A 16768-nucleotide genomic window follows, 5' to 3' on the forward strand; every position below is an offset into this window, starting at 1 on the left:
GCAGTGAAACAACTTGTAGACTGTCAGTAAATACATGATACAATTTGTCATCATTACATGAAAGTGCTTGCAAAGTTTTGCTGTTTATGGACTGGACAATATCTTTCCAGAAAACAGGAATATTTGAATAATTATGTCCAGTAAAGCAAATCTCCAGGTGAAGGATTGCCTTTGAATTGAAGGCATATATCTATTTGGAACACAAAAGCTCTGTTTTGGCAATGAATTAATATTTTTAAATCTATAGACTCGCCATCTGAACAGATGCAGGACAAGGTGCTGATATATTTTAAAATTGTTTGCACAATTTCCCAAACGACAGCACATTGATCAATGATATGATGGGTGGAGGAAGAATAGAACCAGATGTTCTCTGTCGAAAACCCACAAATTATTTGCTTGCAGAGAAACGTTCCCAATGGCGAATTTACATTTGTAATGAGTCTTTCCTTGTCCATTGTCAAGCATGACTGGTTTTCTGACTGCAAGCGCTTACTATTACGCAGGAAATGTTTGGTAAACATCACAGGTTTGTCAAAAACTGAGAATGACTTCATCAACATCTTTCTGCAGTTTGGTATCAAAGAAAGTGAGAGATGCTCGTGTTTTTGGAAGAATATTAGAATTGTGGTAGCTGGAGAATGAAACATATTCGATTTAAAGAGAAATTAACATTGTGAAAAGCTGAGTGAACAGCTGCACTTATCGGATCCTACAGTACCTTCACACTCTCAGAGTGAACTCTGAGCTTTGAAATCACTACAAGTTCATGAATTGCAAACTGATTTTACAATATCTGCTTTATAAATCTATGTTGATGGATATTTCCAGACCAGATGCAAGTAACTTCTTCCAAAATGCAGCAGATCAAATTGAAAATACAACTGATAGTGTAAGCTGGAAATATTGCAGCTTAATAGAGTTAAAAATCACACAACATTTGATTATAGTCCAACAGGTTTATTTGGAAGCACTAGCTTTCGAAGCACTGCATCTTCATAACCTGAAGGAGCAGCACTCTGAAAGCTAGTGCTTCCAAATAAACCTGTTGGACTAGCCTGGTGTGTGTGATTTTTAACTTCGTACACCTCAGTCCAGCTCCTCCAAATCAACCTTAATAGAGCTAAGACCCAATTCAGGCAGATCGATACGTCGGCGGGCTTTGCTTTTGATCGGGTTACTTGAGGTGAAAATTCAGTAAGGCAAGTAAGAATGGAAATAGTTGGGCAGATGGCTGTGAATCCAGCCTCCTGCACCCGAGGCGCCGCCCTATTTTGAAGGATCAGAACATAAAGGAGGTCTTTAATAGTGTTATCCTTCATTCAGTTCATGTCTCCCTATCTCCAAATCAGTGAAAGGGAAACAACTTTCAAATACAACGACAAACACATTCCGTTTCTTCCTCAAAATTGACAAAGTGTATTAAAAATAAATCAAGACAGGCTTTGTGAGGTACTATCAGAACAGATGCTGGATACTCTCATTCTTACTGTATCAGTTGTATATGGTAGAAATGACAAATAAAAGCTATTCTACCTCTAAAACCGACAGAAATTGTGACTCCCCCTCTCCCAAATAACTTCCTAAAAGATGAAACGTGCGACCACCCAGTCCTGCAACTAATGGCATTTCCCATCTACAGGTGAAAGGATTCATTTCCCTTGAATCTCGAACGTTATTCTAATTATTTAACTGGAAAGGTGAAATAAAAGAAAATCAATTGAAATGCGTGTTTAGGTGAATTAACATGGATAACCCTTGGAAACAGTTAAGAACAATACTGAGTTAGCGAAAGGATTTTTTGAAACAAACACAACTTACTGCATGGGAATAGACAAACAATAACATTTGGAACTATAGCAATTTTATTTCCAACATTGAAAATAACTCTCCTCATAAATAGCCATTAAACATTAAGGGGTGGTATAACGATTAAGGTTATTCAATGAACTATAATCAAGTACTGTTCCATAGTCAGACCACCAAAAGCATACAACAAAATACACGAGATTAAAGTTATCCACGGTTAAATTAATTGCAATGACATTTTTGTTACTGGCCTGGGTTATATCTATTTTTGCAACATTGTACCGTTATAATTGAAAAAATCCACTTTGAAATGTACAGCACTTAAGAGATGTTCAATGCATCGCTATAAAGACACGCTGCCAGAAACTGTGGTACCACAGAGACAAATATTGCCCCAACAAGATAGTCACCAAGTTACCATATTTCCCACGTATGCAAGTTCTACGCTAACCCGACACGACAAAAAAAAAGTCTCCTGTTTCTTGGGAACGAACGCAACACAAACTATAAACCAATTCAACCCCCAAAAAATACCCTAACGTTTTATGGGAATGGTGCGGTGCACAAGTGCTGTTTGTAACAATTTTACAACTTAGGTCAGTGCAACATTCCAGGGAACTGAACCACCTCCCTCCCCCGTCCACTCCCAAACTGTTCGGGGGTTGGAGGAAGACACACATCCTACAAACATTAGCAATGTCCACTTTGCGTGACATTCCACGGATTTACAAAAGGAAAACAAATTGGACATGTTAGATGACTACAATTGCAGCAAATCCATTAAAATGCAGATTTAGACAAATCTAATCTAAATATAACTTGTAATAAATACAATTTAAATCGCTGATTGTAGACGTATATACAAAGTTGGAATATTAGACACCAATAAACCTTAGTTTGCCCGTAATATATAGTTACCATACCAGCAAGTCCTTCCATTTTCGACCTGCAGTTATATATCTTTTATTTTGGAAACTAAAATATTGCAATGAAAGATGTTCTCTACGTTAATGTCCATCTGTGCTACAACTCTCCCAGTCTGTGCATTGTGTGGACTTAACTGGTTTAAAACACACAGAAACCAGACTGCCACCACAGCAAATATTTTCTGCAAAATAAATACATGGCAAGCCAGGAATTAAACAATGCTTTTAAATATTAGAAGGTGACACAGGAACCCAGGAAACTTCTGTCAAGTTTAAGTCTCGGGGTAGCCAATGAGTGATCATCAGCAGAGTTGCCTTTTTAGTGAAATTTCTGAAGTGTAAAACTAGATTGACACACTTATATCCGAAATTAGTTCACTTCCAGGTTAGGTTAGGTTGGGTTGGGCTGGGGTTGGTGGGGGGGGGGGGTGTGCAGTCCCTCTCTTTAAAGATCAAGAGTGTTAAGAGCGTTCACGTTGTTTCCATGTTCAGATCTCAGGGAAAATTTTATCTCGTAAATAGTCAACACCAATCATTCCCTCTGGGCCAGTCTGCACTTGGAGAGATATCAAGGCGGGGCAACTCTTGAGTGCACGTTGAGTGTTGATCCTAGTCTCTAGATATTTGACAATTGAGCAGACCCGTCTCCCATTACTTTCTAATTCCATATTAGTCAGTGTTTGGCGTTAAATGCATTTTAAATGGATCTTCTGTAAAGCTTAAAATGTACGTAGTTTTGCAGTTGTCATTTGATTTGATCAATTTGCTTTCCATTGGCTGAAATATTAAGAGGCAGTTTGCGCTTTGCAGCCCATTCCTAGGAGTCTCGAATTTCTCAAGGTTTCTCTTTCCCTCTGTAGCTACAGGTTTTCTGTGTTTGGAGGGGTACCGGTTATTTGCAGACAAACTGATCGACCACCTCTGTGCACTTTTTGCACTTGACATAGCAGCACCAGTGGAATTTGCAGTGGCAGCGCTCAGTGCGAACCGTCTTGAATTGGTCATAGCCCCGACCACAACACATCAGCGCACAGCCGTCCATGCCCTCCGAGGTCTTGTTGCACAGACGGCCTTGCGTGCCCAGGGAGCCGGTACTTTCGTTGCGGACACAGTAATCGGGGCTCTGGTCGACATAGACTAGGTCCAGGGTGGTGGGCGGGTTGAAGCGGCTGTTCACCTGTACCAGTTTGCCGCGGCCATTCAGCCTCATGGCTGTGGCACTGTCATATTTCTCCTTGAGCGCATCGCCAACCTTGCGGAAGTCAGCTAACTGTAACCAGCAGGTCTTCAGGCTGCAAGAACCCGACACGCCGTGGCATTTACAGGCCACATCCGCCAAGTTATAGACCATCTGGAAGAAACAGCAGACAGGGAGGTGTTAAAATAACGGGGAAAGCAGAGTTCACGAAACAGTTCCTTTCCACCGCTTCGCAACCCAGGGACTGTGACAGGACTGGCCAGACTCTGTCCCCACCAAACTCCACACACTTTCAGTAGCCCCAACCCTCACCTGGCTGAAAGACTCTGAAACACCTCTACTCCACATTCCTTAGATTCTCACCCCCACCTACCCACCTCACTTAAGGGTATCCACTCTATCAACACCACATGCTCCGCAGGTCAATTCATGCTGAATATTGATTGGGGGTGGTGGTGTGAGACATATACTGCTTGACCACCCCCACCCACCCCAGAAAAATAATCAGATGTTGATTGACATCCATTAAACAAAATCACAGATCCATATAGCAATTCCAAATGGGAGGTGTTGTCAGTACAGAGAGTGGGACTTGTGCCCCTCAGTTGGAGGGGATCACACTCCCAGGAGCTACTAGACGAACCACTTGGTCAGCAGCTGGAGCAGTCCCTAAAGCTCCAAAACTGCACCCCCTCCCCCACAAAACCTGAAGCCCTGACACCCATGATCCAAGTATGTCATGGGTTTTGTGTGGGGAAACATCAGCTAGCCCTGCAGCAAGGGGTGTGAGGGAGGCAAGTTTTGGTGAAAAAGGTGGGTTGGTATCTGGAGGTGATGTCCTTAATACATACAGTACAGGGCAGCCCTTGAAGCACACATGCATGTTCTTTTCCATTTTTTAAAGCAATCTAGTTAAAAGGACACACCCAGTCCAGCCAGAGTCCAGGCAAAAAGACAGTTGATTTAAGAATGCAAACATAATATCTGGTTTCTTAACATGCCCAACTGGCCATTAATAGCTTTTCAAAAATGATGTGTGTCAATTGCTTTATGGGGAAGGGGTCGGGGCGAGCTGAAAAGCAGTGGACTAACCACCCATCATATTTTATGTACTGCACCTCCACCCCCTGGCCAAAAACAGACCGGGCAGAGGACTGCAAAATTCTGTCCCTAAGAAACATACTTCCTACGTAAAATTCCTACCTAGTCTCTGTCACCTCAATCCTATTGACTTACAGACAGACCCAGTCCTACAGACTTTGACACTCAGGAGATAGGTATTTAAAATTTCCAGAATCCTCTGAAAACTGAATTCAAACTGCAATTCTGACTGACACAACTCATACTGTCATAGGTTTTATATACGGCTCAGTATTTGGCACCCTCAAGATGTCTAATGTCTCATTCAGTCTTCACAGAGCAAAAAGTTATAAAAATCCAAAAATGCTCTTCTTTATTGCAGTAATATTGATTGCGTTTTTAAAAATACTTTCATTAGTATTCTAGAAACTTGACTAAACCTAATTTGTCACAATTACTGCCATAGATTAAAATAGTTCACGCACCAATCTAAAATAATTTTTTTTCTTTAATAATGAATGAACTTTAAATCCAAAAGGAAGAAAGTCGATTAATACTAGCTCTTCAAATTAGAAGTTAGTTGACCAATGCCTCTACTGAATCTCCTTCCAGCTCCTCAACATGTTTTAACACTTCGACAGAATCTACTTTGCCTGGGTGGATTATTTCAGAACATGGCCATCAACTCAAGATTCAAATAGGTCCAAGTGGGAGATTACCTAAAGTCACTGCAGTGAACAGCATCTGGAAATATAGATCCAGTAGTTTGAAATCTGATAGGAATCTACATTTTAACAATCAGTGTTAGCTCACTATAACAGACAAGGTGCTGCATTAATGCATTACATTCGAAAGTAAGTGCACAGTATTGAACTGATGCTGTGTTAATCACAAGGCTAACTTCCATTATTACGTTATGTCCCTGAAATTCACATTCAACAGAGGAGAGTGGTGCCAAAACATGAAAACAAGTACATATCTCAGGAGGGAGCAAGGAAGAGTGATGTTATTAATGATTTCTTTAAAGCAGAGGCCTGATTAATTGACTAGTCAGTGATAAATTCCAAGGGGAACTGCAATTGCACTTTTAGCTCGACAACAATACGGGATTAAAGCTGCAATACTGCTGGGTAGAAAAGTGACTGAAACAGAAACAGTTGCCAAGAGCTGAAAGACAAAAACACTGTTGCCTGCATCTATATTAGCTGAATGAGCTTTGCTTCTACTGACATATATGGTCATTTTTTCAGTTATTCCCAACCAACAGAAGTTATTTACAACAGTAGTGATGTTGTTGTTCAAGGGACAACTTTAAAACAGTTGCATATGCACAATTCTGTACATTTAATACAAAAAAACGCACATTACAAATAACTATTGTGTAAATTGATTTTAGAAATTAAGCTCTTGTGAAAATATTTAGAAAGCAGAGATTTCTGGTGGTCCTTTGGTCAACATACCTCTCACTACCAATGACATGAAACACTTCATTTATTTGCTGTTTGTGAGATCTGGCTATCTGTGAGCTGGTTGTTATGTTTACTATGATTAGACATCAAAAGTAATTTATTTATTGTGAAACGCTTTGCAGCATCCTGACGGAAACGTTAAAATGGTCGATTAATACAGGTTTTCAACAGCAATGGGAATAATAGTCAGCACCGGAGAACCACTTCAGCAAACTGCTCGTCAAAAGAAATGGGCCTCAAAGTTTTCAAACCTACTAGATTAAAACATTTCATGAAAATATTAGCTGTATCTAGATAATGCACTTTCCTGCATGTTTAGAAAAAAAATTGATTTGATTAGTAAACTAGCTGGAACTTTCTTGAATGGAAATTGAACCAGAATTAATACAAACAATGATTCACAGTGCGGTACTACAGAGGTAGATGAGCTACTGCAGGACCAATTTTTTGCAAATCAAGGGAATAGTTATACTTTACTCTTATCATTCTACATGTTTTGCATAGCTGTACTCCTAAGCCTAGGAAGACACAAGGAGGTCCAGTGACAAAAAAGTGCAAATTTTTCTTGAAAATTATATCCCCAGGATATAACTTCTATGAGGAAAGAATAAACAATGGAAATGGTCTTAACCATAATTAAAATAAAATTAGAAAGTTCAGTATTCATAGACTCAGAGCATGGAAAAATACAAAATTAAGGTGCTTAGTGGATACATCAAGCACTGTCTTTCAGTCAAATGATACCCAGTCTGGAATGATATTTAAAACATTTGAAAACTGAATTAACTTTCAGGTTGTCTCCCTTCTCCTTGTTGGAGAATCTGTGAAAAGGCTGGACTCCCATAATTCATTGCTCAAATTAAGGTGGACAAGGAGGAAATTATTTCATGCCTGATTGTTTTATATGCTATTACTTTATTTCTATGCTATTACTTATCACTTTGTGCAATTCTTTTTTGCCATAGCACGGACATACCTAAATTTCAATTGCCCCAAGTCACAGTGAAAAGAACAAATGTGGCTCACTTCAAAATTATATATTATTCTCAAAATAAGAAGAGAATTTACAAAGGAACAAAAGGCTAAATGAGTGGCAGATAGAGTTAAACATTGGAAAGCGTGAGTTCACCCACTTCAGATTGTGAAAGACAAATTGTAATAATTTCTTAAGGATCAAAACATATGATTTATGAAGGAGAAAAAAGGAGCTCAGTATGTATATACACAAATCATGAAAGCTAGTGCACAGGTACTAAAATATCAATTAAACTTGACCTTTATCTCATGTGAATTGGAAGACAAAAATAATGAATCAATGCTTCAGTTTTATAGAACTTTGGTCATACCCCACCTTGACCACTGATTTTAGTTATCATATATGTTAGGTCAGGCTTTGTGATGCATCTCACAGACCTTTGATTTGCATATTTCTGGGTTTTTTGCCTGCAGATTTCTGGAAAGACTAACTGATAATAGTGGAACAAAAAGAACCAAGTACCTTAATGAATAATAGGATGATTGCTGAACCTCTTTAACCAATGAGATTTAAAGACTGATGTAAAAACAAAGGAAGGGACTGAGAAGGAGGGTGAATTAGACTGGGAGAATTCCATGTCATGAATTAAAAAAAAACAAAGAAAAATTGCATTGGAAGAGAGGAAAAAGAGATTAAAATGAAAAATTAAAAGTAATACAATGTTTAACATACCTTAAAAGTTAAAACACATTGTAGCTTCAGTAAATGAGATTCCATGCTTATAACTGTTTACCTCCTTGGTAAGAGGTTGACTTGGCAATCATTAACAATTATGACAACATTATGAGGCTGCTTTGCTATGAATTATTAGGCTTAAATTTCTCTGACGAGTTATTAGGCAATTAACAGAGAAAAGCAGAAAATTTATCAAAAGTATCATCCAAAATATGCTATTTTTGAAAGCTTACTGTGGTGCAGTGCAAATCATGCAATAAATAGTTCTCCAGGAATCACTTACTAGTTCAACCCCCATTATAGTTTAAGCAAAACCTGACCCATTGATTTTGGAGGACAGCAGCACAGATTCACTGAAATGAAAGCCAGACTTAAAGGATTAAATTATAAGGACAGGTTGTATAAACTTGCTTGCATATCCTTGAGGTTTGAGGTTGAATTATGGCCTAAGAAAAGTTTTGAATTATAAGCAAATTCAATAAGTTTATATTTTGGATAGTAAATTGGCACCATATCCATTCCTCGTCCCAACATATAAAATTATATTATCAAGACCTAAATCTTTAATTATTAACCAATTTAGCTGTATAATGAAAAACTGAAGAACAAAATTTAAAGCAATTGTTCCTGAACTTCAAACAGGTTGTAATCATTGCAGGACAAACCTGCTTATGTTGTAAGTAGATCACATCTTGCCCAAATATGAAAATGCTCAGATCGATCTGGCGGTCTTTGTGATGTAAATTTGTCAATCTTAACCTATGCTATTCGTTAGACTTCAGAGGTTTTATTTTCACAGAGTTATATTTCCAAATATAAACAGTTGTTATTACAATGTTTAAATATTTATTTCATTTGTCTAAAGTCTAAATCCCAATAAAATTGCACTTCAGATTCAAGTATTCAAGCATTACTGGGTGAACTGATTTTTTTTTAAGTGGTTAGCCTCTGTAGACTGAAACATCCTCAGATCTACTGACAGTTTAAAGACCGACACTTTAAAAATAACATCTTGCCCAGTTTCTCTACTGGACATGGAATAATTACTAACAGTACAGCTGTGAGTCAAACATCTAATGAAGCTGCAATTTTTTTACTTTTGTGAAAATTCTAAATACCCAAGCTGCCTTCTGCACCTTCCAAAATGTCTGTATAACTCTCTGGGGACACAATTAATGCTGCTTCACAATCCATCATGAGAAGTTGCACTTCTGAAAAGATGTAACATAACTTAATCATTTTTTAAAATTCTGAAACACAGTCTATTTGCCAATTGGGGCTACATACTTGCAAGTGGTGATTTTAGCTAATGTATGAACTTAGTACCTCTCCTTTGCTAGGTCAACACAACTGTTGTAACTATTAAGTTTGCAAGTTTAATAATTTCCAATAGGTACAAATTATTACATTTCTTGAAAAAAGAGCTGCACATGGAGCATTTATGTCCTTGTGCTTGGATAGTTGATGAGAATGGATTCCAAATCCTTGATTTATGAACACTGCATTACATCCCCGGGAATACTACAGGGAATTAAAAAGAAGCAGATTGTTTCCATTGCTCCTGGAGTTCATATTTACTGTGCTACCATAGTTCCCATTTATCATTTAAAAGTTTCATTAAACTGAGTTTTGTACCCAGATAAAGCACCTCAGTTTGATCAAATTGCAGTATCCAACAACTAATATGTAAAAATTCAACATCCATCACTTGTGTCAATCATTAGAAATTTGGAACTGCAAAATGTCCACATTAATAGAGAGCAGATTTGTGTTCTCTTTGCATGCAGCAAAGTTGAATTAATGTTGTAACTTTATATTAAATACAGAAGAGGTCTCATCATAGTGGATTGAGGAGGTTATAATAATAGCTTTCATATAATACATGTAAATCAAACATTGTCTTCTGTCGCTTATCACATTTATGAGTACTTTGCCAAACTTGTGTTATTGAAGGCAGAAATTTGGTATTAATGCAAGTATTCACTTCTATTTGCAAGTACAGTAAAGAGTCCTGAATATCGATCAATGTGATATCATACTGAGTTACAATGGATTCACCATCAATTCAGGTATCTCCAGATTTTGATGAGAACGTTTTGGCTGTGGATGCTCAATCATTGAGTGTATTCAAGAGAGAGATTGAAAGATTGTTAGATACTAATGACATTATGGGGTACGGTGATGGCAGAGGAAAAAATGATGAGGAGGTATATGATCAGCTATGAACTTGAATGGCAGAACAGGCTTGAAAGCTGCATGGCTTACTTCTGCCCCTACGTTTCTATGTCCATTGGAAGTCAATGACCGCTGATGAAGTGCTTTGTCAGGGTCCTTGAGAGAAGAAAATTGAATATAGCTTCAATATATCCACACTGTGAAATTTCTCAAAGAGATTTATTATCTAAAATAATATATTATGCATTATTAATTGCGTAAAGAATGGGTGTAGGCCAGAACCCACTGGACTCTAATCAAACATTAATCATTATCCTCAGGAAAGGAGAAACTGGAGATAATTCAAGAATATTCTACCTGTTCATATTTTAATTTCTTATTTATTTTATACACAGATCTTAGCTAGCTTTGATTTATTTCTTAACCAATAAATGCTTCTAAAGTAGCACTCAATATTGCGTATATTGAATTTTGAAGATGTAAGGAAACCAAATTTGAAATAATAATTTCTGCCTTAAGTGATGGATCACATGGAAAGTAGCTTATTCAGATTTTGTTTGGAACTGCAAGGGGTTCTGAAAAACGATGACATTTCTTTTGATAAATTCCATTCTATTTGAAGATTGGACATGTAACTTTAGATTAGTTTGTGAATTGGTAATCTTTCAATAATCAGGGGTTTCATTCCCATTCCCCAAACTCCACCACCAGACACTTCCGGAAGCTCATAAACAGCAATAAGAAAGAAATTACAATAGTTACTGCTATATATTCATTGTTTGGAAGAGCAAACAAAACACTCTTTTGCTATTTTCCAATGCCTCATTGAAAAGGAGCTCAGGTTATTTCATTTACAGGAACATTGAAATGTTTATATATTTTATATATGTATGAGATATAAAGCATATATAACATACATTCTATTAAAGCTACCATTATCCAGAATGGGTGAACTCTCTTATGTCCTAGATATAACGCTACTACAACCTTGCTATAGTTTATACCGAATAGAAAATTAATTAAACTCAAGGAATCTAAGAAAATAATCCAATTAAAGGGTTGAAATGACCTAAACCATGAAAGAAAAACTCCAACCATCTTAGTCTTTTAAAGCAATCTTAAATTTTAACTCTTACAAAACCTTACTTATTTGCATATTTCAAATGACTACAGCTATGAGATAGTGAGGACTGCAGATGCTGGAGAAGTCAGAATCGATAAAATGTGGTGTTGGATAAAGCACAGCAGATCAGGTAGCATCTGAGGAGCAAGACAGTCAATGTTTCAGGCCCAGTCCTGATGAAGGGTTATGCCGAAACATCACTCTCCCACTCCTCAGATGCTGCCTGACCTGCTGTGCTTTATCCAGCACCATACTTTATTGACAAATAGCTACAACTGCCAATTAGGTTATTTGTCAGTTACAAACATCTTTTATTTTTAATTGTAGTTACAAAGCAACTAAAAGAAATCTACACATGAGCCATTTCTACTCATTGGCTGAAAATGCAATTTTCAATTGACTCAGTATCTCTGTAACACTATTGGAGAAAGGGACTTCACACAAACTTTTATGTTATTATACAACTATCATACAATACAATTTCACTCCACCAGTCCCAAAAGCAATATCAACTTTAGCAATAATAACTTATTGATTAACTGAATATACTAGTAAGTTTGGGCTGCTTTGAAAAAAATACTTAAAATGACTGTCTGAAGTTTCAGATAAAGGCTAACTCCTATAAATACTCAAGACATTATTATACTTTAGTGTGTTATATTATTCAATAGAGAAGCATTTTGCCACTTAATGATAGATAGTAAAAATTACATATCTGGAATATAGGGATTAATTTTGCAAATGTTTGCTTCAGGCTGGAATCATCAACACTTCAGAATGAGAGAATCGCTGGCGTGACATTTATTGCTCTTCCCTAGATAGCTTGATAAAGGTGGCAGTTGATCACTTTCTTGAGCCTGTGGTGAAAATATATTTTGTAGTAATTGGTGCAATTGAGTGACTTGGTAGACAACTTCAAAAAATAAGGTGTCAACCAAGTTAGTATGGGACAGAACTTACAGGCAAACCAGATAAGAATTGTGGGTTCTCTTGCCTAAAGAATATTAGCGAATCAGTCCACCATATTAAACTATTTTTTTTTCTGATTTGCAGATGTTAAAAATCCAAATTCTCAAATGGCATGCTGGAATTTGAACTTATGTTCTTTGAATCATTACTCCAGACTCCTGGATTGCTAATCTGTAACTCTGCAGGGGTACATTTTATGCAGGGAGAAAATCTTATGTAGGAAATCTTATGCATGCTCTCTATGATTTCCATCCAGAATGGTCATGAAATCATTGAGCTTATATCCATAATATCCCAATTAGCATTCCTGATCATTGACACTCTCTTTTCACATGCTCAATGTCTTACAATTAACATTTTGTGCATATCTTTATTTTCAAATTATTATTTTGTTCAAAATCATATCTTCCAACCTATTAGAAATCAGGGGCCTAAGAAGTTTAATTATGATATAGTGATACAAATAGGCACAGAAATGAGAAATACTAGTCTTTTGTCACTGACAAGTTTCTAATCATTGGCCTTACCAGTGTAATAAAACTTTGAATAAGTACTAGAATAGGAAGAAAAGCATGATGTCAATGGATATAGTTTTTTGAAAAAAAGTGACTATTATGACAACTCACTCAAGTAAGCCTAGAGTTTACGTTATTAGCATTGGACCATATCTCACTACCAAGGATTATGCCTGTCATTGTCAGCTTCAGACTCAATTTTTAGACAGCTGGCTATATGCATTAGTGCCCATGGAGACAAACTATAAACTATTTGCAACAGATGACAGGGAAATGTAAAAACATTTGTAATGTTCCATATGTTTAAATTTGAGCAAATTCTGTTCCTGCCAAAATCAATTCACGTTTCTCTACATTTAAGAGCAATCAAAGCAGTGAGCTCAAGCCAGTGAAGAAGCTATTGCATTTTATTAGTCTGCTACGCTTTTGCTCATTAGAAATTAACAACCTACAGGGCTGTATTAATTTCTATGGTTAGGTCTTGGAATCCATAGAACACTGCAGTACCTTTTATGGAATGTGCAGGCTTGTTTTATAATTTATCCTGTTGAACCTATTTCTTCTATATTCCAATCCTAAATTGTACATTAACCATTATTGGGAATAAGTGAGGTCTGCAGATGCTGGAGATCAGAGATGGAAATGTGTTGCTGGAAAAACGCAGCAGGTCAGGCAGCATCTAGGGAACAGGAGAATCGACGTTTCGGGCATTAGCCCTCCTGAAGAAGGGCTAATGCCCGAAACGTCGATTCTCCTGTTCCCTAGATGCTGCCTGACCTGCTGCATTTTTCCAGCAACACATTTCCATTATTGGGAATAGCTGAATCAGAATTCTGAGTATAAGAATGTAGATAAAGTCATTTAAATAATGATCTTTGTGAAATTATAAAAATCTCTTAGATTATTTAAATTAGTATTATTTAATTAAAGGCCCACTACTGAGCATACTTTATACTTAAATTGGCAAAAACTTTCATTTATACAATGGCCTGAAAATGTGAATGCTGAAAACCAAAAAGAGATGCAAATTATTTTACTTCCATAAAAGAATCCTGTCTCAACACAGGAAAAAGCAAGTTTCAAGGAGGGGCAGAGTAGATGAAGTTTTACTCTGCATCGGCTGTGCTAAGCTGACCTAAGGGGGTCCAGTAGCAAAGTTGTTATGTTACTGAATTAGTAAACCAGAGTCCTGAACTAATGATCCAGAACATGATCTCAGGTCCTACACACAAGCTGGGGAATTTAATTTTAATTAAATAAATCCAGTCTAAAAAGCCAACCTTAGGAATGGTGACAATTAAACTACCAAATTAGTAAAAATCCATCTAGTTTGCTAATGTCTCTTTAGAGAAGAAAATCTGCCATCCTCACCTGAACAAATCCAGACCCAAACAAACTTGTTGACTTTTTAATTGTTCATACAAACAAATTCTGCTGTTACATAAATTAGCAGCATAATAGAAGGCCAATTATAAAAGTTTATTAGAGGTATCTACCACATTATGGACATAATAAAACATTTATTCCAAATTTCTGAATATCATTTGATGTTATTTTTCTCCCATTTTCCACATATTCTAACCTACAAGCAAGATATTCCTTGATTTGAAGTGCAGCTTCGAATATGGGGGCAACAGTGACAACAAATTTGCAGACAGCAAGATGCATCAACCTGTTAGTGAGACCTGTTTCAGGTGGTGTTATTTCTGGGAGAGATTTTAGCCAAAGAACTGGAGAAATCACTGTTATTTGGCTAATGCTATTTGATCTCATGCAACTACCTTCATCTCTAAAATTAACAGGAGGACAATGTCTAACTTCTCATCTGAAGGACAGAACATCTGACAATGTAGCATTACCTCAATATCTCACTAAAGTCTCACCCCACAAATGGGGAATGAACTTTTTAATCTCTTGACTCACAGGCTATACATGGAGTGTAATTGATAATTTGAGATATTGTAAAATTGGTCACAAGTAATTGTGGAAAAAAAGCTATTTACAGCTAATTTTAAAAAAGAAATCGCAAAGGGAAAGAAAAACTATATGAATATCTCTTCAATCTACTAATATACATTAATGTTCAATAAATTCAAAGAAGGTAATATCACTTTACCCTTCTTCCAGCCTCGTTGTTATGAAGATTCATGAATGTCCTGGCACTATCATACGTTCCTTTCTGATAGATCTTCTCCCTCTCCCTGGCATCCACAAACTCCTTTGCAAACCGGTAGCCATATTCTACATTATCTCCACAGCCACCCCATAGCCAATCACGTGGTAAATCCTTGGGCCGTGCAGCACGACTGCAGCCACATGTAGCCAGCTCCCCTTCACGACAAGCACGGCTGATTGCATGCACCACTCCAGCTGCTGAGATCCCATAGGTGAACGCAGTCTCTCGGCTTCCTAGTGGGAATTATAAAAGGCTTCAATACAGCAGGGTAAATCAATCAACATTTCTTTTTAAAAACATGCACATTCAAAATCAGTCTGGTAATAATTCCGGCATATTATCATGGTTTATTGCGGAAGACCCAGAAGGCCCTCAGTTGTTGGGAAAATGAAATGATTGTGTTTATTACATGCTACACAAACAAAGGTGAAAACTCTTTCCATGTCAAAGCTATGCAACACAGATGACTGTCTCAAATAATTACAGTATGTCCCTGCATTATATTAAAGAATATGTAGATTATTTCTATAGAATTAGCACATAATATTCTAATCTAGATCTTCTTGGTGAATTAAAGAAAAACAAATTGAAAATAAAATCTTAACAGAGCTTCTTGCAACTTTGCTCTAAAATTAATTTGAAAACTCCAACCATTGTATATATAGTTTTAGCTACATCATGAATAGTCAACTATGCCACGTGTTTCTCTTTTGAATACAACCAGAGGGCCAGACATAAATTGTGTTCAAAATTGTACCACTATTGAGCAGTATTTTTTCATTTCAAATCAACACAGTCAGTGCAGTAGGAAACATATTAGAATTTTGTTTTAAAAAATATTTGCTGTGATGAATATTTCCTTACATACATAAGAGTAATAATCTAATGTAGTTTTACTGGTACAGGTGAAAATCAATCTAACACCAAGTAAAAATTTTAATCATAGTGATTTAGACTATCTGTCAGTAGCCTGATCTTAAAAACTGAAATTGACTTTTCAAAAGTCTACACAGAGCCAGTTACAAATTATATTACAGTACAGTAGTCAGTTTCTTAGAAAGTTAACAAAAACAAACTTGTAAAAGGTGCCTTAATTTTAAGAGGCTCTTTGAAGGCCTGCAAACAGGAGTAATTAGAAATTCACAATAGTGATTAATCTGATTTGGGGTGTGACCAATCTTGAAGATTTGGGGCTGCCTTCCAAGTAGTATATATGTAACACAAGTGCAAACAATTGCAGAAATTTGATTTGTACAGGACACAATTTGTATTTAAAATTCTTTGAATTTCCATTCAATTTCACAGGAGAGAACAGCATAACCTAGTGAAAACTCCTGCCTTCTATTCAACACTGTACCAAAAGTCCAATAAGAAATATATATGTCCAAATAACTGCTTAAGATTGATACAAGAATACATTCCATTTGTTACTATAAAAAATTGTAAAGATTACTTGCCATTTTTCTTAATAAAGGTCTGGATTAAGTTTTCAATTGTCATTTTAAGAAGAAGGAACTTTGAATAAAGTGCTGATTTAAAGCAGGCAAGGAGCTTGTATGGTAGTTAAAGAAATACTTCAAGAGGCCACATAGAATCAGATACAGAAGAAATACAAAA

General features: G+C 36.6%; 1 protein-coding gene across 2 annotated transcripts in view; it reads right to left on the reverse strand.

The window, feature by feature from the left end:
* Window positions 1-1849: 1849 nt before the first annotated feature.
* Window positions 1850-16768, reverse strand: part of wnt5a (wingless-type MMTV integration site family, member 5a) — a 28782-nt gene continuing 13863 nt past the window's right edge. For both annotated transcript variants that reach the window (XM_043708088.1, XM_043708087.1), the window contains exons 4-5: window positions 15092-15384; window positions 1850-4086 (exon numbers count right to left, since the gene is read on the reverse strand). In XM_043708088.1, the coding sequence (XP_043564023.1) occupies window positions 3628-4086; window positions 15092-15384 (752 nt within the window). In that variant the 3' untranslated portion in view covers window positions 1850-3627. The remainder of the gene's footprint in view (window positions 4087-15091; window positions 15385-16768) is intronic.

The sequence above is a fragment of the Chiloscyllium plagiosum genome, chromosome 18 (genome assembly GCF_004010195.1).
Source record: "Chiloscyllium plagiosum isolate BGI_BamShark_2017 chromosome 18, ASM401019v2, whole genome shotgun sequence".
NCBI classification, from domain to species: Eukaryota; Metazoa; Chordata; class Chondrichthyes; order Orectolobiformes; family Hemiscylliidae; genus Chiloscyllium; species Chiloscyllium plagiosum.